The sequence below is a fragment of the Papio anubis genome, chromosome 1, assembly GCF_008728515.1.
Source record: "Papio anubis isolate 15944 chromosome 1, Panubis1.0, whole genome shotgun sequence".
NCBI lineage: Eukaryota > Metazoa > Chordata > Mammalia > Primates > Cercopithecidae > Papio > Papio anubis.
In genome coordinates, this window is record NC_044976.1 from 99,710,931 (window position 1) to 99,736,314 (window position 25,384).

The window sequence follows — 25,384 nt, forward strand, 5'->3', positions numbered from 1 at the left end:
GTTTTCCTTCTAATCTTTTCTTCTCTCTTCCTCAGATTGGACAATTTCTTTCATGTATCATCTGTATTCTCCAGTTAAACCCATTTTTTTTTTTAAATGTTTCCACTTTTGGGGTGAGAGTATACACTTATATGCATTCATTACAACCACACTACCTTTTCTTTTTTTTGAGACTGAGTCTGGCTCTGTCGCCCAGGCTGGAGTGCAGTGGCCAGATCTCAGCTCACTGCAAGCTCCGCCTCCTGGGTTTACGCCATTCTCCTGCCTCAGCCTCCCGAGTAGCTGGGACCACAGGCGCCCGCCACCTCGCCCGGCTAGTTTTTTAGTAGAGACGGGGTTTCACCGTGTTAGCCAGGATGGTCTCGATCTCCTGACCTAGTGATCCGCCCGTCTCAGCCTCCCAAAGTGCTGGGATTACAGGCTTGAGCCACCGCGCCCGGCATCACACTACCTTTTCTTCCATGAACATAGTTCTAAAAACTGCTTTAAAAATAACCTTGTCTGCCAATTCCACTATCACCTAGTTTATGTTAGGATTTTTTTTTTCTATTGTCTGCTCTTTTTTTAAAACCATAAGCTATAAGCCGTATTTCCTTATTTCTTTGGATACCCCATAGCATTTTATTGTATTCAGGTCATTGTTTATATGTTATGCAGATTCATTTTATTATACTCTGAAGAGTGCTAAGCTTTGATCTCATTTAAATTATTGGCTAATCACCTTGATTTTACATTATGTTAAAGGTTTTATCCTTAGTTTTAGCATAAATCTTTAGTCTTGTGCACAGCCTTTATTAATACATGGCCATTCTGGGGGTTTGGGAAGCTCAAAGTTCTATCAAGCCCTTCTAACTTGTCAGAATTCAAACTTGAAACTCTGTCTTCTGTTGCAAAAGAAAACAGCCATCTCTGTTCAGCTTCTTGAGCCTTCCAACTGTGGCTTTTCACCAAGGTCCATGGAGTCTTCCTGGGGCCTGCACGGTTCGAGAGTTAGCTAAGGATTCAAGGAGAGATCATATGCAGACAGGAAGCCTCCTCCATTTCTGACACCTTCATTTCTAGGATCTGCTGCTTTAATTTTCAGTCCTTCTAGCAGCCCTTAATTCCATCCTAACACCTCAAGCCAGTAAGACCGCAACTTTCTCTTGAGTTCTAGCCATGCCTTACCACACAGTCTGGGAATGACCTAAGGGGAAAAATCATATATAGTTCACAGCTGGTTTCAGTGACTCCCTAGAGTTTTTAGACCATTGTTTATTATATTTTGTCCACAGTTTATAATTGGGAGGGTTTGGACATTACAAGCTATAACACCATTACTAAAACCAGAAGTTCTTCATTTTATAGTTCTTAAATGTTTAGTTTAACATATGAGAACAAAATAATATACAACTGGTATTTAAATGTACTTGGCTCTCTCCCCTTCTGTGTCTAACAGATTGAAAATGACACCAGGCATGGTGGCTCATGCCTGTAATCCCAGCACTTTGGAAGGCCAAGGCGGGTGGATCACTTGAGGTCAGGAGTTCAAGACCAGCCTGGCCAACATGGCGAAACCCTATCTCTACTAAAAACAGAAAAAAAAAAAAGCCAGGCGTGGTGCCGCATGACTGTAATCCCAGCTACTCGGGAGGCTGAGGCAGGATAATCGCTTGAACCTGGGAGACAGAGGTTGCAGTGAGCCAAGATTGCACCACTGCACTCCAGCCTGGGCTACAGAGTGAGACTCTGTCTCACAAAGAAAGAAAAAAAGAGATGTTTCATATATATCTATAAATATATTTTATCTCGAAGTAAAATAAGTCGAATAATCTTTAGCTAATTGATGAACCCAGGGAGTAGGGAAATCTTTGTTCAACTTCCAATGGATTTATTAAGGGCTCAGAAAAATTGGTTAGGCCATGGAAATACTTAGAGTTGAACCAACTGAACTAGCATATTAAGAAAGCTATTTCTATTCAGAATTGACAAAAAATATAAAACTCTTTGGTCATGAAATAGAATGACCTGTGGTCATAAATGGAGTGTTATTTAAAACTAGTAAGATGTGTGACTACTCGCACATATACAATGGCGTATTAACTGAGTTAAGTGATATGGCATTATCTTGACTAATCCATTGTTGCCTTCAAACTTACATTTTTACAAATTTTATTTTGTAGTCAGCAAGTTTTCCATTTGTCTGCTTGGATGTGAAAGATGCTATTTAAAACCAAACAGCAACTGTACAAGACTGGCTGAACATTTATAATTAAACAATTACATAACCTCCAAAATACAGCAGAATATGAGCCACATAATTAGGATGTCAGCTAACCAAGACAGTGAATTCAGAAGAATGTCATTTTGTGGCATGTGCTCAGCTGAGCTTTAAGTCAGACTGCTGGATGGAAATGTAATCTTTCTACCTTTGTTTATATACAGTAATACCAGCTGCTGTCAGGACAATTCATGCAGTCAGGACAGCTAACTTTTTTAAAAAGAAGAAAATTATAAACATATTTTGTGAATGTTTACTAATCTCTTATTTGCTTTTCTTGGCACTCATAACTTCTACCCTTTAAAACTGAGATTCAAGTGATTCAAATTCCAGTTACCTCTAAGTTATATTCTATTAACAACCATCTTGTATAAATTGGTTTCATAAATAAAAACTGCTCTTAAATGATTCTGTCAGTGGATGTCTATCCACAAGCTTTCCAGCCTGGTCTGCTCTGTGTGTGTACATCCTGAAAAGTTGCCAAAATAGCAGCAACAACTGATGATATCATAGGGAAAAAACTCACTGCCACGGGAAACCAAGCATTGTTGAGTCAACTTCTTTTTGGTTGCTTGTTTTATACTTGCTAGATAAGCCAAAAGACCTGTTAGTTACACAAATGTGCATGCATCCATGTATTAGTCCATTCTCACACTGCTAAAGAAACACCCGAGACTGGGTAATTGTAAAAGAGGTTTAACTGACTCACAGTTCCACGTGGCTGGGAAGGCCTCAGGAAACTTACAATCATGGTGAAAGGCACCTCTTCACAGAGTGGCAAGAGTGAGAATGAGAGCCAGTAGGGGAAATGCCAGACGCTTACAAAACCTTCAGATCTCATGAGAAGTCACTATCATGAGAATAGCATGGGGGTAACCACCCCCCATGATTCAATTACCTCCCACAACACCTGGGGATTATGAGGATTAAAATTCAAGATGCAACTTGGGTGGGGATACAGCCAAACCATATCAATCCATATATGGTTGAAATTTAAATCAGACAATAGTAAATATCTACGTTCAAAGTCCATCCATGCTTTGAGATTCTGAGCTATTTTCTGGTATGGAAAAGAGATTTAGCATCTCCATCTCCATTGGATGTATGCTGCCTCCTGTGATGATCAAGGAATGCAATGGTTCTCCCAAGTCCACAGTACACATTTGCTGTAAAGTGCCTGCTGCAATTTTCTGGTCGTCTGCTCCAACCCTGGCTAAGCCAACACAAAGTGTCTCCTCGGTGATTGCTATTAAAAAAAAAAAAAAAAAAAAGATACTGCCATTCAATTCAGCAAATGCATCATCCTGTCCAACAGTCAAACAAACATCAGTACCACAAGTACATTTCAAGAAGCCCCAAATATCTTAAATCTCTTTTGCCACTTATGGACCAGTTATCCATTAATTCATCCAAGGGATTTTCTAAATCATTTGTATTACCTAATATTATAAAAGAGTACTTTCAAATTTTACCCTTTTCAGAATTCCAAAGGCTTACATTAAGCTTTTAGGACTTGACAGGCTATACTTATACTCTACAATTGCATAGCATTTGTTTTAAAATAAGTTCTGAGTAAACAATGTTTATTACACACTTATGTTTTTAATAACTTACTTATGTTCATATTGACCTAGCTATACTGAAGAAACCATGAGATTATGAAATAAATTCACAGATTTGAGTTTCTCCCTTGCCAATGTGATAAACTTCAGTTTTCTGTTTTTAAAATGTAATACTGTCTCTTTTAAATCATGGTAATGAGAGCTAAGATAGTAGATACGAGACTAGTAGATTATAGATTCCTTAACAAATAATGAGCATTTGGCATGATTTATGTCTTTAAGTTCAAAAGAGCCAGCCTTAATGAGCTTTAGTATTATTGACTCTGGTGCTACTGCTAAAGAGCTGACCCTTTAATGGTTGTATTGTTTAATTGGGAAAGGGGTCTTGATTGAACAATGATCAAAAGGGGGCAAATGATTTATCCAAGGACAAATGGGAATGCAAGCAACCTCTGTACAAAGTTATGGATATAGAACAGCCTTGCAGACTATTGTTTCACGACTGTAATATGGCCTACTAATGAGAATAAAATAAGCAACAATCACTCAAGAATCTCTTGACCAGGCGCAGTGACTCGCACCTGTAATCCCAACATTTTGGGAGGCTGAGGTGGGCGGATCACTTGAGCTCAGGAGTTCGAGACCAGCTGGGCAACATGGTGAAACCCCATCTCTACCAAAAATACAAAAAAATTAGCCGGGCGTGGTGGCATGCACCTGTAGTCCCAGCTACTCAAGTGGCTGAGGTGGGAGAATGGCTTGAGCCCGGGAGGCAGAGGTTGTAGTGAGCCATGATTGCACCACTGCACTGTAACCTAGGCAACAAAGCAAGACCCCATCTCAAGAAAAAAAAAAGATCACAGTGGGTCGGGCGCAGTGGTTCACACCTGTAATCCCAACACTTTGGGAGGCTTTGGGAGGCCGAGGTGGGAGGATCGCTTGAGCCGAGGAGTTCGAGAACAGCCTGGGCAATATGGTGAAACTCTGTTTCTACCAAAAACACACAAAGAAATTAGTCAGGCATGGTGGCATGCACCTGTAGTCCAGCTAAGGTGGGAGGATCACTTGAGCCCAGGAGGTGGAGGCTGCAGTGAGCTGAGATCGCACCTCTGCACTCCAGCCTGGGTGACAAAGTGAGACCCTGTCTCAAAAAAAAAAAAAAAGAGAACCTCCCATAAAGATTTACTGACAATAAACATTATTATTATACACCACACACTGTGTCTACATATTAGGAATATAATAACAAATTTTCTCATATTTACCCTGAAGAAAACTATTCCTAGTCTCAGTGTTAAGAATGAAAAGAGGGAAAATAAAAGTAGGATAAGTATATTTTTGCAGGACAGATCTCACCATTGATTAGGGATAACATGATAGATACATTTTACAAAAATATTTATATTCTAATATATTTATATCAAATGTGACTGATGTCTAATTTGTGAAAAATCCTCACGTTCTGGAACGGTGTTAATTACACTATAAAAGAATGCCAATTTTTTTTTCTTAGAGTACAACTTGAAGCCTATGGGATTAAAGTTGGACAAAAATGACAAGAAATAGTACAATACGAAAACACTGACTCTTGCTTCCACAGTAGTATGAGTCAATATTAAGTCATATACACATCTAAATGCAGCAACAGAGGAATAATGTGAGAGCCCTTCTAGGGTCTTGAGTACCTGGTTCTTCTCCTCGTATTCTTTGATTTTGAATAATCTCCAGAAGCTGCTGGGCTGCTTGGTTTACACTCATATACCGTGGAGGTTCATAGATCTTCCTTCCCCTATAGGTAGAAAACTAGATGCCACTGTTCTTAGCCATTAAACTACATAATACATTATTAATGCAATTACTCTCCCAGGTATACTCAAGTACCACAGTCTACATTCTGTTTGATGTTTTTTACATATACTCACTTTAAGCATACACAAAAGCATGATGATTGTTCATTTCTTAAGCTTTTTCATTGTTCTACTTCAACTTTCCTCTCATCTCACTGAAATGATGGCAGGAACACATAAAGATAGATGTCTAAATGAAAGCTATCTTTATTCAAAGTGATACCTTTGGCAAAAACAATTCAAAATAAGTGGCAATTTGGTCTATACTCTAGCTTAATCAGGTTTAGTGTCCTTTTTATGGCCATTTTTAAACCACATTTCTTCTTTTCACTGTTTCCTCTAAGAAAAGTAAACTAAAGCATCTTGGATGCTTAAAAGTCTCAGGTGATGTTTATTTCTGTATGCCTCAAAAGCCTATCAGGCTTGCCGAATTATCATATTAATAAAAATATAGCTATTGCAGGTCACATGTGGTGGCTCATGCCTGTAATCCCAGCATTTTTTTTTTTTTTAATCCCAGCTTTTTGGGAGGCCGAGGCGGGTGGGTCACAAGGTCAGGAGTTCGATACCAGCCTGACCCACATGGTGAAACTCCATCTCTACTAAAAATAAAAAAATTAGCTGGGCTTGGTGGCGCACGCCTGTAATCCCAGCTACTCAGAAGACTGAGGCAGGAGAATCAACTGAATCCGGGAGATGGAGGTTTCAGTGAGCTGAAATCACAGCACTGCACTCCAGCCTGGGCGACAAAGTAAGATTCTGTCGCAAAAAATAAAAAATAAAAAATACATATATATACACACACACACATATATACATATATATATAGCTATTGTGGTTTATAATACATTTCATATAGATTATTTTAATGACTTTCAAAATAATTCTCTAAGTCAATGCTATCCAATAGAAATATAAATGAAGCCACATATATAATCAAGTTTTCTGTAGCCATATTAACAAAAAAGTTTGTAAAAAGGCAATTTTTTTTTTTTTTCAGACAGTCTCACTGTGTTGCCCAGGCTGCAGTGCAGTAGTGTGATCTCGGTTCACTGCAACCTCTGCCTCCTGGGTTCAAGCAACTCTCTGCCTCAGCCTCCCAAGTAGGTGGGATTACAAGTGCGCGCCACCATGCCTGGCTAATTTTTTTTTGTATTTTTAGTAGAGACGGGGTTTCACCATCTTGGCCAGATGGTGAACTCCTGACCTCGTGATCCACCTGCCTCGGCCTCCCAAAGGGCTGGGATTATAGGCGTGAGCCACCACGCCCAACCAAAAAAGGCAAAAATTTCAATAATATATTTTATTTAATCCAAAATGTTGTAATTTAACACCTACTCATATAAAAATTATTAAAGAGATTGTTTTTATATTAAGTCTTTGAAATCTGGTATGTACTTATAGCACATCTTAATTTGGATATTAAATTTTCACTGGAAATTATTGATCTGTATTTAAATTTCATAAAATTTATAGTTGTAAAAGTAGATTTATATACTAAAGCTGTTTCAAACATACTTAAAAGTTTTCCAACAACAAGAGTATCATTTTTCAATTAATTAAAATTAAATGAAAAATTCAGTTCCTCAGTCACATTAACCACATTTCAAATGCTCCTTAGTCACAAGTGGGTAGTGGGTACTGTATTAGATACTGCCTCTCTAAGTAAAAAAGGATTAGTACTATCATTATACATATGAAGAAAATAAGGCTCAGAGATGGAAGTAACTTGCCCAAGAGCACTCAAGTAGAGGCAGACTCAGGACTCAAACCCATGTCTTTTTTTTTTTTTTTTTCTCACTCTGTTACCCAGGCTGGACCACAGTGGCGTGATCTCAGCTCACTGCAACCTCTGCCTCCCAGATTCAAGTGATTCTCGTGCCTCAGCCTCCCAAGTAGCTGAGACTAAAGGCACGTGCCACCACGCCGAGCTAATTTTTTCCTTTTTAGTAGAGATGGGGTTTCACCATGTTGGCCAGGCTGGTCTTGAACTCCTGGCCTCGAACAATCCACCTGCCTCAGCCTCCCAAAGTGCTAGGACTACAGGCGTGAACCATCGTCCAGTCTCACACCCATGTTTTCAGAATCCCAATGCATTAATTCATTCCACAAGCACTGAGTGTCTGTTAGATGCTAACCACTGTTCTCAGTGTTTAATCTACAAGATATATTGCTATTTCTACTCTATTATACTGCTTATCATTTCATAAGAATAAAAATGTTTAATGTTCACACTGTTAATGAGAGCTCATTTTCAACCATCTTTAGAACTCAGGTCATTTAAGTAGAATTTATTGAATTTGGTTCAAGGAAATAAAACAGATGTATGCATTCTCAGAATAATAACTTACTTGATTAGATTTTCCAAAGACTGCTCCTTTACTTTGATGTCTGTAGGAAGTAAAAATAGTTCTTTTAATTTAATTAAAAACTTTATCCAAAACCCTATGTGTAAACCTCAGTTAAGAGTCACCTAAATTTTGGGGAAACATTCTTCCCTCACACTTTAATTAGCCACTTTGTTACAGTAACATAGAGAAGAATGGAAGCTTGTGGTTGTGCCACTAGTTAGAAAATAAACATGAGCTTGGCCCTGAGACCATCCTGCTAACATCTAATTTCCTTTTGGAAAAGAAGACAAAGGGAAGAATTAGATAAACATTGGCAAATACACTACTAACAGCTAATCACAATCTTTGTTTTCATTTCTGCCAGCTAATAACTGCACAGACCCAACTGAAAGGCCTTCGATAGATATAAGTAGAAAAAAAATCTTTTCCACATTTAAAAAAGTATTTCGCTTTCTTATGAATGTTAACACATGCCATAATTTTGAATAAATACTTTAATTCTAAGTATTCATGCTTTTAACAGGGATTTGAGCACCAACTGTGTGTCAGACACTGTGCCAGAGACTGGGAGACCACAGGGACCTGACCAGATATAACCTCTGCTCTCAAAAAGCTTGACAGTCCAAGCATCACAAATATTTGATTCGGTATACTTTTTAATCACTAATGCTTAACTGAACTATTTGGTAAAGGTAAAAAAGCAGAATCACTCTACATCCTCAAAGGAACTCAGTATACAACAGCAACAGCTGCTTCCTGCTTTACATGCTGAAAACAAATGGTTCAGCCAAAGTTTGTTTTTGCAAAAATAAACATAGTGCAACTGAGGAGTCTTTAATAGCCTTATGCAGATTTCCTAAGTGATTATAGAAGTGTTTCTTATAAAGAATATCCAAGAGTTTGCTTGGAAATTATAGCAGAGTTAATATTAAATACATATTTTTAAATGTTCTTGGAACCAGCACTGAAAGCCTTTTTCAGGTTTGAAATATATTTCTACTTGTCTGTCACATTATGCAGAAAAAAGTGAATGTCTGTTACTAAGAATGTGGCCTCCCTATAATCAATGGTGTAAGTCAACTTTTAGATTTCCATTAAATTATGTTTGTAAGATTTTAAAAATTTTAACCCATTTATTAATTCATTCACTTTGAGCTTCTGAAATGTTGTGATAATGAGATTTTTTCTTATTTTCAGTTTTCTTTACTTTTCAAATATGCTCTATAGAATCTGATTTTTAAAGTGAAGAGGGTTGAGGAGAATTTTTACAGGTAAATCCTTTTTAATCAAGGAATGCATTCGTGACTTCGTCTCAGGCCAGACCCCGCGTTACTTTTCCCTTGTCTTCAAACAGTCCATAATTTTTCTTCTCTATTTCGGCTTGCTAGAATGTAAGCGTCTCTGATTCATCTTAGTACCAGGACCTAGCATAATGTGAAGTACCCAGAAGACACTCCATAAATGTTTACTGAATAAATTTACTCATGTGGCTGTCCCACCACTCAGTCACCAACCCATCTTAAACCATCCGCCTTCTGGACAACCTAAGTCTAACTCCTTCATAAAGTCTTTGTTGACATCTCCTCAAATGCTTTTTGTTCTTGGAAAGATCTATACAATTAATGCTATCTTTTATGAACCTCTAATTATATCATATATATTGGTCTTCTCTTTCTAAGTAAATTGTAAATTCTCTGTGTTTTCCTACCATGATTTACCCACACTAATCCCTACAGAACTTAACCCACAGCAAGCATTCAATAAATACATACTAATTTAAATAATGAGAATGCCAGACGATAAAACGATAAGAACTATGGTTTGAGGATTTGAAATCATGACATCCTATACTTCACAGCCTGTTCCTGCTTTTGTTAATGGAGCAAGGAAGATATATTGTTTAACCTTGTTTGTCTTTTCCCAGGAAAGCTAAGAAAAGTGGCAGCTCTTAGAAAGAGAACTCAAGAGCCAAATTTCTGGTTTGTCCTTCCTGCCTCTCCATACAATAGAACTTAATTGTTCTTTAAACTTTCACATGCACAACACATTAGTTCCAAACTAGATTTCAAAGCTTTGAGAGCAGGACCCACGTCTATACTTTCTTGGTATTCCAAAAGAAACTAACTCTACATGGGGCATAGGGTAAGCACTCAATAAACACCTATACACTGATCTTCTATTTGCCTTTCCAAAGCTTCTGAAAAGATAAGCACTGCTTGCTCTCCTTCCTGTCACTTTTTCTTTCTTTTTTTTTTTTTTTTTTGAGACGGAGTCTCGCTCTGTCGCCCAGGCTGGAGTGCAGTGGCGCAATCTCGGCTCACTGCAAGCTCCGCCTCCCGGGTTTACGCCATTCTCCTGCCTCAGCCTCCAGAGTAGCTGGGACTACAGGCGCCCGCCACCACGCCCAGCTAATTTTTTTATATTTTTAGTAGACACGGGGTTTCACCGTGTTAGCCAGGATGGTCTCCATCTCCTGACCTTGCCTGCCTCGGCCTCCCAAAGTGCTGGGATTACATGCGTGAGCTTCTGTGCCCAGCCTTTCCTGTCATTTTTAATGGCTATAAGGGGAGGTTATCAGGTAGCCTGCCTCTCAGATTCTTCCTTCCCTGTTCTGTTTTAGAACCTTTCAGTACTGTTGTAAAACACACATTCTAGTATCTGAGCTCCAATGAATCCCCATTTTTCATCCCTCAGATACATCTTTTTTTTTTTTTTTTTTGAGACTGAGTCTGGCTCTGTCGCCCAGGCTGGAGTGCGGTGGCCGGGTCTCAGCTCACTGCAAGCTCCGCCTCCCGGGTTCCCGCCATTCTCCTGCCTCAGCCTCCCGAGTAGCTGGGACCACAGGCGCCCGCCACTTCGCCCGGCTAGTTTTTTGTATTTTTTAGTAGAGACGGGGTTTCACCGTGTTAGCCAGGATGGTCTCGATCTCCTGACCTCGTGATCCGCCCGTCTTGGCCTCCCAAAGTGCTGGGATTACAGGCTTGAGCCACCGCGCCCGGCCCTCAGATACATCTTCTTCAGCAAAAGTCCTTTCAAAAATTATCCTTCACCTGTCATCTACTTTGACCTTCTACCCACAGCTGATCTTAACTCGATCGAACTTTGGGATAACAAGATAGATATATCTGATGGCATGGTCCACACCAACTCATAAGTCTTACAGTGTCCTTTTTAGTAAGGACTATAAAAAAGTAAGACCAGTCTCTTTTTACATGGAAAATTCAAGGACAAAATTATAAAGCTAATTAATGATGAATGAAGCACTAAATCACACTGGCAATAAACTAAAATAAGAAAACGTCATACTAGCTGATTGCGAATATTGGCATAAGACAAAAGAAAATGTGTTAGAGAAGAGTTTATGGCCTAATCTAGATCTATAATTAATTAGATGTCAAGAATAAAAGGAGGCCAGGTGCAGTGGCTCAAGCCTGTCATCCCAGCACTTTGGGAGGTCAAGATGGGCAGATCACTTGAGGCCAGGGGTGTGAGACCAGCCTGGTTAACATGGCAAAATCCCATCTCTACTAAAAACAAAACAATTAACCAAGCATGGTGGCACACTTCTGTAATCCCAGCCTCAGGAGGCTGAGGCAGGAGAATCACTTGAACCTGGTAGGCAGAGATTGCAGTGAGCTGAGACTGCACCACTGCACTCCAGCCTGGATGACAGGGTAAACCTCATCTAAAAAAAAAAAAAAAGAGAAAAATGGAATTAAAAGGAGTGTATTCTGGCTGGAATTGATTGAACTAGCAAGAGTTAAAAGATTTTCTGTGCCAATGGGTAATAAGACCAAGTCTGAGAATATAGACTAAATAAAACTTCAGTTAATTTCCATAAATATTTATTTAATGCCTACACTGTGCTAGACTTCCAGACATTAGGAAGAGAATAATGAGCAAGATAAAGTCTCTGCTCTTACGACGCAGTGAAGAAATCAAGTTAATAAGGTAATTCATATGGCTGGTAAGACTATGAAAAAAGTAGCGTAAGGTTATAACACATCACTGAAGGGATTCAGGGTGCAGCACATGAGATTAAATAAAATTTCACTCAAGATCAGGAGTCAGCAAATTTCTGAAAAGGGGCAGACACATTTTAGGTTTTGAGGACCATATGGTCTCTGTCACAACTACCCATCACTGCTGTTGTGGCATGAAAGTGGCCATAGATAATATATAAATGAAGGTGCATGGCCATGTTCCAATAAATCCTTATTTACAAAACAAACAGCGGGCCAGATGTGATCCATGGGTCCTTGTTTGCTAATCCCCGCTCTAGATATTAATTTCTATCCTAAGAAATGCCAATCATTAGTAAAAATGTATAATAATATTTTCTATTAAGACATACGGCCAGGCACTGTGGTTCACTCCTCTAAGCCCAGCACTTTGCGGGGCCAAGGTGGGTGGATCGCTTGACCCCAGAAATTCGAGACCAGCCTGGGCAACATGGCGAAACCCCATCTTTACAAAAAATACAAAAATTAGGTAGGTGTGGTGGCATGTGCCTGTGGTCCCATACCTAGAAGGCTGAGGTGGGAGGATCACTTGGGTAATGGGAGGTTGAGACTGCAGTGCGATGAGATTGTGACACTGCACTCCAGCCTGGGAGACAGAGCAAGACCTTGTCTCTTAAAAAACGAACAAACAGGCCGGGCGCGGTGGCTCACGCCTGTAATCCCAGCACTTTGGGAGGCCGAGGCGGGCGGATCACAAGGTCAGGAGATCGAGACCATGGTGAAACCTCGTCTCTACTAAAAATACAAAAAATTAGCCGGGCGCGGTTGTGGGCGCCTGTAGTCCCAGCTACTCGGGAGGCTGAGGCAGGAGAATGGCGGGAACCCGGGAGGCGGAGCTTGCAGTGAGCTGAGATCCGGCCACTGCACTCCAGACTGGGCGACAGAGCGAGACTCCGTCTCAAAAAAAAAAAAAAAAAAAAAACCAAAAAAAAACGAACAAACAAACAAAAAACTTACTGTGTTGCTTAAAATTAAATATTGTTAAATAATAGAGAATTGGTTATATTATGCAAATAGCTTAAAAATTTTTGGCAAACAGGCCAGGCGCGGTGGCTCACACCTGTATTCCCAGCACTTTGAGGGGCAGAGGCAGGCAGATCATGAGGTCAGGAGTTTGAGACTAGCCTGGCCAATATGGCAAAACCCCATCTTTACTAAAAATACAAAAATTAGCTGGGTGTGGTGGCAGGCACCTGTAATCCCAGTTACTCGGAAAGGCTGAAGCAGGAGAATCGCTTGAACCCGAGAGGCGGAGGTAGCAGTGAGCCAAGATCGCGCCACTGCAATCCAGCCTGGGCGACAAGAGCAAGGCTCCATCTCAAAAAAAAAAAAAAAAAAAAAAGGCCGGGTGCAGTGGCTCATGCCTGTAATCCCAGCACTTTGGGAGGCTGAGGTGGGTGGATCACGAGGTCAGGAGATGGAGACCACTCTGGCTAACACAGTGAAACCCTGTCTCTACTAAAAAACTACAAAAAATTAGCCGGGTGTGGTGGCGGGCACCTGTAGTCCTAGCTACTCAGGGAGCCAAGGCAGGAGAATCGCTTGAACCCGGGAGGCGGAGGTTGCAGTGAGCTGAGACTGCACCACTGCACTCCAGCCTGGGCAACAGAGTGAGACTCTGTCTAAAAAAAAAAAAAAAAGTGGCAAACAGAAATCTTTTCTAATGTTCTGAATATCTGTATTTAATATACAGAGGCCAAAATCATGGGTTTATCTGCCCTGATGTTGTGCTATGTGATAGACATTTTGGTGAGTGACTTCACACAGTTTCACTAAGACAGTACAATTCAAAGTATGATCTCAGGACCAATGCCAGTATGTGAGCTTTGTGTTACCAGTAAATGATGAAGTAACTACAGGAGTAAGAATATGTACAAAATTTATGGTAACTTGACACTGACATAAAAGATTGAAAATTTAAAAATCAAACATATGTTTTAAACAACCCATCCATGGTTCTTTACCACAAATAGTTTGAGAAGTACTGCTCTATACAACTCCATGAAGGAGGAGGAATTATTCCTCTTTGATAAATATGAAGGCTAAGGAATGTTTACAGTATTCTCTAGCTAGTAAGTAGTAGCACTGGGATTTTGTCTTCTGATTCCAAGTAGAAGTATCATTTCAAAGTTATCAAAAATGTCAGTTAGCTGTGTTCTGTTCAGTCACAGATTAAGTCTTTGATACCAGTATTTCTTTCTACAACATATGCTACTAAAATAGGGGCTGATTAGCAAAGATGAGTCAGTAAAATTTCAGTGCCTCTGCTAGAAAGAAAACACCATGCCTTTCTGAATCTCAGTACTATTATCTGGGTAAACAAAGACAGTGATCCCAGCCAGCTCTTTCCACACGAAACAGGAAATGGGATTTGAGCAAGATGGTACAGTGAAATGAGCTATTATTAAAAGGCTATCTGATTCTCCCAGTTCTGCCACCAACTAACTAGGTGACATTGGGGAAATAATTCAATATTCTGGGCCTCAACTTCATCTGTAAAACAGGCTTCAGTAAGATGATCTCCAGAGTCTCTTTTAGATCTATCATTGTGAATCTGATCGCATCAAGACTGCAGTATTCAAAGAACCTCCCTAGGAAGGTGCAGGATGGTCCTTGGTAAGACTTGCTCAGTGCATGTCTATTGGATTGCAGTAAATCCTTGATGGACAAATGAGTAAGATATGGAATACTGGAGAGGATCTACTAGGGCATAAGAGGGAGCAGCATAACTATGGTGTGTATGCAGAAATAACCACGTGGCACCTGAAGCAGAAGATGCATGTCTCTAAGAGTGTAGGAAAGAGTGTGGTCTGCATAGAATGGCTAGACTGTGTCTTTTCTTACCTCTAGCTAATTATCCATACAACAGTTTTTACCTTAACACAAAATCAAAAAAAAGAAAAATATGATAGTTCCATATTGTTACTTCAAGGAAATTCCCAAACCCTTACCTAGTAAACATAATGTGTGCATGCCATTTTGTCTGTTCTTCTTCACTTTGTCAAAGAAGCTTTCTGGTCTCCAAGTGTCTGTCCAAAAAACAATAGAAACTGTCTCTCCAAACTTATATAACTAGAAAAAAAAAGCACATTAATTAATGATGGAACAATTCGCTACTATTTCATAGATAAGGAGAGAATTTAATCATTTTCCAACCAAAATAAAACATGAAAACCCAACTTGAAATGGGTTGGGGATCAAATCTGTCACCAAAAAAGATAACAGGAACTTCTCTTTGGTTCATGGTAACTGGTGTCTTTCTGACACCAGTAGTAGGTAAATTTCAGTAATAAGTTTCTAGTATTTCTGCATTCTGTATAGGAACATGTATAACAATTTCATAATTTAGCTATATAGTGTTACTAAAAATACTGAAATGCAAAGAACCCAGGAGAAAAAAAAAAAAAAAGAGTTCTGAGCAATCAGAGCAGGGTTCACAAAGTTAATATTGTTCTCATTTTACAGATGAGACCATCAAGGCTTAGAAAGATCAACTGACTTAGCTAGTCATATAGCTAACTAATATAAAAACAAATACTTAAATCTAGTCTGAGGGAATGCTCCTTTTCATCACACTATCTCAATAAAACCAAGTATATACTCACTCCTGCCATTGTTCCAAACCTACAGTCCCTTAATTTGGCAAGATTCTATTTGTTCCTTCACTACAGAGTTCAGGGGTGAGAGCCTTTTTCCAAACCTCCTCTTTAACCCTCATGTGGCCTACCCCACTTCACCATCACTACAACCAAGAAGCTTGCTTCTCTGATCCAGACTGGCTGAACTAGTTCACTTAAGTAAGTCCAATTTCAAATCTTACGCTGAGAAAATCTACTTTTGAATTCTGGCTCTGCAACTTGTTGGGTGTGTGATATTACCCTAAGACTTTATCTCTAAAATAGGAATAGTGATAAAATTCTGTTCTTCCTACTCCTCACGTTGTGAGGATCATATTACATGTAAAAAGTTATTCAAACTGTGAAACAATAGGTTAATATTAGTTCTTATCTCAGCACTGAGCAAAGGATATTTATTTTCAAAGACTTAATATAAAACAGAATACTAAAGTTGTATAAAGATTTCATTATTCAATTTAAATAGTACTTGAAATAATTTATAATAGAACTAGTAAGCACTAGACTCTGAAAGTCCCATCTAGTCCTCTGCCACAAATTAACTGTGTGCCTGAAATAGCCGTGTGACTTCAGGAAGTCACTTTTCTCAGCCTTGGGTTCTTCATTTAAAAATGCAGAAACTGGTCTGCAGCAAGGATTAGTCATCCTCTGCTTCCAGTAGCCTAAGGCTTGTCAAATCAGTTTCAGAGGCTCCTCAAGAGATGAGGGGAAGACAGGCAGGAAGGAAACAGAGAAAGTGGGGCATTCAGGTGCTTCATCCTTAATTCCCTAGAGCAGCTCGACGTTTCTCAGTTTTTACATAATGAGGTCCTATAAACTATAATCAATACTCATAATGGTGACTTTGAGTTCTAAAGGGAAGGCTCATCATGTTCCTCATAGGCCACAGTCTACATCTTACCTACCAACAAGCTTTACTCCAAAGTCCATTTGAAAGCTGCCTAAAAACGTATTCTCTCATAGAAGTTATGCTATTCAGTAGCAATCGAATTCACAGGTCAGTGTACCAAGACGTACCAAGACCCATGTAACTCCAAATATTCAGTCATGAAACTTCCTGCCACATGTGACAAGGTTTCTCTGTAACAAATGTATTTCTGGTTCCAATGTGGAATGCCAGGAATATGTTCACTCTGTGCCAAGCCACCAGGAATGGTCCGGGCCCTGCTGAGAGGTTCCATTATTATTATTAGGTGATGAGAGGCAAACTTAGCCAACATATACTTGTTACAGATCATCTACTATGTACCAGGTATTATGCTAGTCACAGGTTTAAAATGACAGGCAAAACATAGCTCCGGCTCTCATGGATTGTGCAGTCTTGCTCATGTCTCATACAGCAGGGAAAGGCTCTGCAGTCATGGCACTGGTTCTTATTATGATTAATCACGGACAAGTCAAGTAATGTTCCCAAGCCTTGGGAGGAACCCTTCTACAAAATGGGTATAATAACTGTAAACATAAAAATGTGGTTTTTTAGGGTTGAATGACACAAAGTATGCAGAGTGCCTAGTAGTGCCTTGCACATGGAAAAGTCTCAGTGTTAGGAATTTGATGATATAATAATGATGATGTTTTAATAATGATGATGTTCTAAAATGCTGTGCCCTGCTATAATCCAACTGCTTTTCTTATTGGAGTAAGCTCAAAAATATTATTAAATATTTGAAACTACATTTATGATTTCATTCTGACAAGTTCAACTGTTCACATTCTAAAAAGGATTTTTCACATCTCTGATCAAATTATGAAATATTAGTATTATTCCATAAAAAAACTTCAAGGTAAAATTGTTAAAAAATTATATATGCAATAATACATACTTTAAATGAGTCTTAAATACTTTAAGAGTCATGGGAATACAGTCATGGAAGGAAATAAGTTCTTAATTCAAAAAGAAAGTAATAGACCACTTAAGAAAGAACTGAGATGCAAGTCACATATAAACACTATCTAAAGCATTTTGTGTAGCAGTGTCTTTGAATTGTCTAATTTGAGAGATTAAAGAAAACCTCACACAAGCACTGCTCTCCAGGACCCTGATTTATAAACTGAAACCACTCCTATAGCTGTGGTGCAAACTTCTTCAGTGAATCCTGGAATATTATGCAAACAATTTCACCATATGTCAATACCTCAAAGAACAAAAGAACCAGTTCTTTGTGTTTCACAATCCAAGGGCTCACCAGTGAACTATACTAGAGCAAAATCACACAGTGATGAGAACTGAGATTGCAGAAGCCTAAGTATTGAGCCATCCTATAATACTAATATAAACCTTTGTGCTGTAATCACTTTTCCTCCAAAACATTATCTGCAAATCTAAATTTAAAGACTACAGAAACAGCTGTTTTATAAGAAACAGTAGGTAAACACAGGCCTTTTTAAATTTTAACCTGGAGTAACTTATGGAGAAAGCAGTTTACCTAACTTATATTGGATTATGTTTTATCTAAGACAAAAACCAAAAAAACTCAACTGAAAACATCCACTTATTAGGCATAAGGCACAATCTAGTCAGAAGATGCACAAGAAAGACAATAGCAGGTAGTAATAATTATTATTAAATATGCTATAGACTCTAAGCATTATAAGAATTCAGCATTTCCCCCACTCAGAGGGCATCTGAAGGCATCTTCTGAAAATACAAGGTGTAAGCTACACCTTGAAAGACAGTTAAGATTTAAGACTGGAGAAGCCAAACATGGGGAAAGAATGAGATACTATGAACAAAGTAACAGAGGTGGGAAGTCTTGGGCAATATTTAGAATGGCATTAAGCAATTACCTAGAAATAGCTAACTGTACCTGACTTCTCTCTAAAAATATATCTAATTCCTGACATCTTATTTAGTGCCAATTCCTGTAAATTCTGCTGTATAATTTATGTAGCTGACTAGTCATTTCTTTTCCTACAACTATGGTTTGAGCCCTCAATGTCACTTGCCTGAATAACCTTAACAGTCTCCTAACTCATCTCATAGCCATCAATATTTCTTTCCTTTTAGAAGCATAGATGCTTTGTAAAACTCCATTTTAGACTTCAATGCTTTTGTTATTTTGTATAATAAAAATATTTTCTGTGGTATTTAAGTTAAAAAATCTGTTAAATTAAGAAAAATTAAACTTGCTAAAAACTCTATTAAGCCCTGCAAGTATCATATATTTATATCCTAAATTAAATCAGTGAAATCTGTGAAGTGAAAGAAAGCCAAGCCAGCAAAACTGTCAAAAAATGTACCACAAAACCACATAATCAAGAGTGATTAGTTTTCTCTTCTATACAGAATACTGGTCTTGGGGTTGGGTTTTGTTTGTTGTTGTTTTTATCCCCACATACAATCTGCTTACCACTGATGTAACACTGATTTTTGATGACACTAGAGTATGCACATGGCCACACACTAGGTACATAAAGTTGAATGACTATGTAGACAGAAGAGCTACAGGATTTATAATGAGAGCCACTTGTAAATTAAATTTTAAAATGACAATTTAGAGCATATAATTTCAAAGACAAGATCGAACTCCATGGTGGAAGGCAGGGGGTTGGGGGAAAAAAATAAATAAGAAATTCAACTCAGCAAGTACTTGTTACATATTGATTATATGCATGGCACTGTGATAGACTGTAACGGCAGACAGGAAAATCAGTAAATCAAAGCGTTTATAATATAAAATCATAAACATATATAACATGGCTTGGGTGTGCCCCCACCCAAATCTCATCTTGTGGTTCCCATAATCCCCACATGTCGTGGGAGGGACCTGGTAGTGGGAGGGTGAAGAGGGGGGCAGTTACCTCCATGCTGTTCTCGTGATACTGAGTTCTCACGAGATCTGATGGTTTCATAAGGGGCTTCCCCCCTCTTTACTCTGCACATCTCCTTGCTGCTGTCATGTGAAGAAGGCTGTGTTTGCTTCACCTACAGCCATAATTGTAAGTGTTCTGAGGCCTCCCCAGCCATGCTGAACTGTGACTCAATTAAACTTCACAGTTTATTGACCTCAAAGTCAATTTAACCTCAAAATTGAGTCAAAATTGACCTCAAAGTCAATTTCCCAGTGTTGGGTATGTCTTTATGAGAAGCATGAGAATGGACTAATACAACATACAAGTAACTGAACATTCTATATAGGATGGGGATTAATTTACCAAAATTGTTTTAATAGAAGAATGGCACAATTAGATTTACAATTTAAAAAGAAAACTATGAAGTAGGAAAAAAATGATGGTGAGGTGGCTATTAAAAAAAATAATGATTAGAACCAGTAATAAGTGGAAACAAAAAGGAAGAAAAAAAATTAAGTATGCTCATGACTTAGCAGGTAGTCAAAAACTGTTGCTAAGTGACTAAAAGAATAGAAAGAGCTTAGATTGTTTTCTTCTAAGACCACAGAAGGATGTAGAACTCTAGATGATAAAACCTAGCTTAATACAAAGAACACTAAAACTAGGTGTTCTTTGTATTAAGCTAGAGTTTTTCATTACTACATTAGTCCCTGGACAACAATGAAACCAATTAATGATTCTGAAAACTAACAAGAAGAATCACTACAAAGTTGACAATGCTGACTATCACACTGAATGTTGTGGTATTAAAAAAAAAGGGAGGAAATGAGTTGTTACTTTCAGAAAGTAACATACATTTTTCCAAACTAGAAATGCATTATATAAACAGATGAACATATGGCAATACTCAAGGTCACTCATGCAATAGCAAGAGAAAGTGGAAACATTTCACAATGATAGGAAATTATACAACCTTTTCTCTGAAGTCAGCCACAACTGATAATGCAGTTTTTATCTAGAAATCATTGCTACCTAGTTTCATGGAATTGTCTCATTTATCTGCCTTTCAAAATGTTTTAAAAACATTTCAGTCACCAAATTTCTACAAGAGAACTAATATATTCTATCACACAAATGATTAAGATAATAAAATTATATATAAAGAAGTATTTCAGAATTTTTAATTTCTTCTAATATTTGTTTGGCCTATAAGATTGAGTAAATATACACATACTAAGTGTTGAATAAAAAGACTGAAATATGCCAAAATTGGTAATTGTGGATACCTCTAGGTGGTGGTACTATGGATGCTTTATTTTCTTTTTATAATCAATATAGCTTCCTAATTTTCTATGAGTATAGAAATCATTTATTATCAAGGAAAATGGTTCTTCTAAAGCAGGAACAATGCTAAATGGAAGCAATTCTGACTATGTCTAAGCTGCTTCTGCAGAAATGTTAAACTCAAGAATTCAAGAAAAGGGCTTTATTCTCCTATCTTCTGTGTATTGAGAAAAATCTCTGATTTATTAAGATTGATCCTCAATTTATTAAGCAAATTTTCATTACCACGACATCTGAACACAACCAACATGCCTGGCTTTAGACATACAAATAGGCTTTTCTTTCATTAGAAAAATCTGAAAAATGTTAAACAATTACAAGTGTTAGAAATGTCTGTTAGGAATTTAAAAACATGATTTTAAAGTATATGTGTTTATAACTATTATTTTAATGTAAAAAATCCTAAGATTTATTGAATGAAAATTTGAGTACCTAATAGTATCTCAGTCAAGATAATCTTTCCCAAATGTTGGTAAAGACGCTGGCTTTTTGGCTTCCAAATCTGTAAGATATTAGAGCTTATCTAGTTTAGTAATTTTCATACATTTTACTGGCACTTAGTGTACATTTAGTTCTTTTTTTCTAAATGAACTACTCTTAAGTAAAACATCAATAGAGTTAAAGATAATAATTGGGCTCCCTGAAGATCTAAATATTTGTTATTTGTTGTTATGTCACTACTTCATTATCTGCAGAATCCCTAAAGCATCTTCACACATCATGGTGCGGTTTGAAAACCAGCTCTCTCATCCAGTCACCCTCCCAATCCTCAACACATACCCTTACGGTAAAGAAATCTGAGATCCAGAGAAGTAAGATGATGCCTTAGTTACTGCCTAGGCAAGAAGTAAAACGAAGGCCTTTTAATTTGAAGTTAAATTCTAAATCTTTTCCATTATATTTTTCCTCTACCAATTCTACCCAATATGTGGTCAGTTTTTATTCAACATACATATTCTAAGCCTTGTGTTAACTGACTCCCTAGATAGCCAAGGTTTCTTTGGTATTTATTTATGTGCGTATGTATGTGTGTGTTTCTGCAATACCTTACAAATTCCCTAAAGTGCTTCTAAGACTCTCTCTTTTAACTACACTTCTCTCTCTGTTGGGAATGCCTTCTGCCCTTTTGCCTATCTAGCTAACTTCTTATAATTCATTTTTTTAACCACTTTACTGCATTATCATTCACGTAACAATGACCCTTTCAAGCGTATAATTCAACACTTTTTCGTAAATTACCATGCTGTGCAACCATTGCCATACTTAGTTTTAGAACATTTTTCATCACCCAACTAAGACCCCTTATGTCCATTCACAGTTAATCCCTGTAATGCCCAGCCCCAAACAACCATTAATTACTTTCTGTCTCTACAGATTTGCCTTTTGGGGACACTTCATGTAAACAGAATCAAATAATACATGGCCTTCCATGTCTGGCTTCTTTCATTTAACATACATGTACTTAATATCTACCCCATGACTTTAACTCTTCCCAAGACATTAGTAGAGCCTTCCAAGCAACATCCATACCCTCAAGAGTCTAGGAGTAAGATAAACATAATACTACTCTTCCACATAATCAATTCTATGATTAATCTATGGTCCTGAAAGCACAGGAAGACTGGCACTGGGCTCTTACTGAAAGGAGGCAACTGCTCTAGCAATGACAAGTTTAACAGAACCAACCAAAGTAGGAAGCCAATTGAGCAATAGTAATAGAAGAGTCCAGCCCTACAGACAAGTTTTTGTGGGGTACAAACCATAATAACAGTGATAGTGAAGATGATGCATAAAGACCCCAATTCCTTTCCTAAGACTATCAGTAAGGCAGAAGTGGCTCTCTACATCTCCCCAAATCTCAATTCTCTTAATAGAAAATGCTCCTAAGTTCACTTTCTAAATCTTCTCTTATGCCATACTCCATACAGTACAAGCCAACATCATCTTTCCTCTAAATGACTATAATTAGCCTCCTAATTGATTTCCTCAATTCAAATCTTGCCTGGCAGTAATTCCATCTTCACATATTGGCCAAAGATTATGTTTTAAAAAATTTATCAGATCAAGTATTTCTATTGCTTAAAACCCTTCAATGTCAATCTATGTCACTTACGATAACATCTAAACTCCTAATGTTGGATGAGAGTAGTGATCCAGCCCTGTCCACCTATCCAACCTCAGGTCACTCTTCCCCTTGCCTGCTACGGCCCAACAGCCTTTCCTTGGTTCCTTTAACAAGCCAAGCTCATTCTCACTTCAGGACCTTTGTACCGACTGTTCCCTCTGTATAGAATATGCTGGTTCCTTCTTGATTCATATCTAATCTTAAATGTCACCTTCTTAGAGATACCTCCCCGACCTCAGTAGTGACTTAGTCACTCTCTAAATTCCAGTCTACTTGAATTTCTTATACTTACCAATATCTAATATTTATCATTTTATTGTTGTTGTCTCTTCTGCCCACTAAAATAGAAGCTCTTTGAGAGCAGGGACTCTATTGGTCAAGTTTATTACTGTATCCAAAGGCACTTAGAAAAATAAGTAGGTTAACAGTATTTGTTGAATGAATGGATCACTATTCTCTTTAAAGATGTCTAACTTAGAAGCCTCTAATACACTTTTTATTTTACAAGGAAATTTTTCATCAAGAATATGGAGTTTGTGGTAGATAATTTTATTTTATGGCAAGCCTCTAAGTGCATATCAACTGGCTGTGTATGTGAATGTCTGTGTGTATGAAGGAGTGTTAGATAAACAACTATTTTTACCATCATAGTGATAAACAAAAATTTTCTGTTGGCTAATAAAACTACAAAGGTAATGAACAAATACTCAGTGGCTGATTCTGAACTCTGCATGTTATTTCTTTAGAAAACAACAAAAACAACAGAATAGGTCAAAGGGGGTTGATATGTTGATAGCGGAAAAGTCTGCCTATTTCTAGGTTAGAAATTTCACACTGCTACTCTTTAAGTCAGAGACGTTAGAAAGCATATATGGTTCAGGTTTGTCACAACATCCAAAGTATATTTCTGTTCAATAACTTGATGACTGTTTTTGAACTCATGGAAAGCTCTTTCATGGAGATGACAGAATGCCTTTTCACAGTGGTTCTCACTTCCCTTTTAAAAAATTGAGCAAGAGAGCATGGCAAGATAACCCCTCAACAGCCTACATTTAACAAGTGTATACTGGGAATTAAAAACCTACTCTTCCAATCCTGCCATGTCAAATGAAAGATAATACAGTTCTCTCACTTTCTAAGTTTTTAATTTGTCTAGGTTGGTGGTTCTCAAAGTATGGTACCTGTAGCAATAGGTTCAGCATCATCTGAGAATTTGTTAGAAACATAAATTCTCAGACCCCATCCCAGATCTACTATATCAGAAAGTCTGAAGATGAAGCCCAGCAACCTGTCTTACAAGCCCTCCAGGTGATTCTAATAAATACTAAAGTCTGAGAACCACAGATTTAGGTTATTGTTTCTTCCATAAGCACTAGTCCAAATAGTAAAAAGGCCAGCTATTATAAGGAAGAAGACTTTGTCAAAGTACTTGCATTATGCAGGATATCTATACATTTATTTTAAAATTTAAGTGTTATGCATATGATTTGTAATGCTTTTTATATTAGAAAACTGTATAAAATGAATCAGTAATTACCTCTTCTGATATGAATTTCAGTGGTACAAGAAGTGTATCTTCATGGAAATGTCATCACTATATAAGACAGAACCTACAAAGGCACCTCCTGTTTCTCACACAAAGAGTCGTTTCATATTCAGATTAGATAATAAAACTAAGCTGGGGTAAAAATGGTGTGTGGCTGTTTAGAGAAATCCCGCACACAATTGTGAGAAAGTTTTTTGAAAAATAATATATTATATATGGATATGACTATAGGTGCTTATATGAAGACTGCTAATTCTCACAGTAAATTCCCACTCAAATACCTTCACCCATTTTAGACGTAAGAACAATTACACTTTACTTGTCTATCAATGTAGAGGATCAGAAGGACAGGATCACCCAGGTTTAGTTTTAACCAGTTTATAAAACAGATTTACAAGGGATGTGTTCTATTTTTATGCTTAAAAAAGAAGCAAAAAAAAAAATGTAAAATAGCTATAATTTAGAGCAAAATATGATGGAGAAAGGGCTAGTTAACTTTCTTTACAAGACATAAAATTATATGAAATATGATAAAAATGTATGTTCTATTAGCTTAAGGTTTACACATCTTTATTTATCAAATGATAATTTCTCTCCTTTTTTTCTTTCTTCTAGCATTTATCAATTCTTTTTTTTTTTTGAGAGGCAGTTTTCATTCTTGTCGCCCAGGCTGGAGTGCAATGGTGCCATCTCGGCTCACTGCAATCTCCGCCTTGCGTGCTGGGGTGATTCTCCTGCCTCAGCCTCCCCAGAAGCTGGGATTACAGGTGCCTGCCACCACGCCTAGCTAATTTTTGTATTTTTAGTAGAGATGGGGTTTCACCATGTTGGCCAGGCTGGTCTCGAACTTCTGACTTCAGGTGATCCACCCGCCTAGGCCTCCCAAAGTGCTGGGATTAC

At 37.9% G+C, this 25,384-nt stretch overlaps 1 protein-coding gene across 2 annotated transcripts in view; it reads right to left on the reverse strand.

Annotated features, from left to right (window-relative positions):
- Positions 1-2,134: 2,134 nt before the first annotated feature.
- Positions 2,135-25,384, reverse strand: part of DPH5 (diphthamide biosynthesis 5) — a 36,311-nt gene continuing 13,061 nt past the window's right edge. Inside the window, exons 5-8 of one of the 2 annotated variants that reach the window (XM_009213814.4) lie at positions 14,994-15,114; positions 8,021-8,060; positions 5,508-5,611; positions 2,135-3,506 (exon numbers count right to left, since the gene is read on the reverse strand). In XM_009213814.4, coding sequence (XP_009212078.1) covers positions 3,283-3,506; positions 5,508-5,611; positions 8,021-8,060; positions 14,994-15,114 — 489 coding nt within the window. In that variant the 3' untranslated portion in view covers positions 2,135-3,282. The remainder of the gene's footprint in view (positions 3,507-5,507; positions 5,612-8,020; positions 8,061-14,993; positions 15,115-25,384) is intronic. The other variant, XM_009213815.4, reaches the window with a different exon arrangement.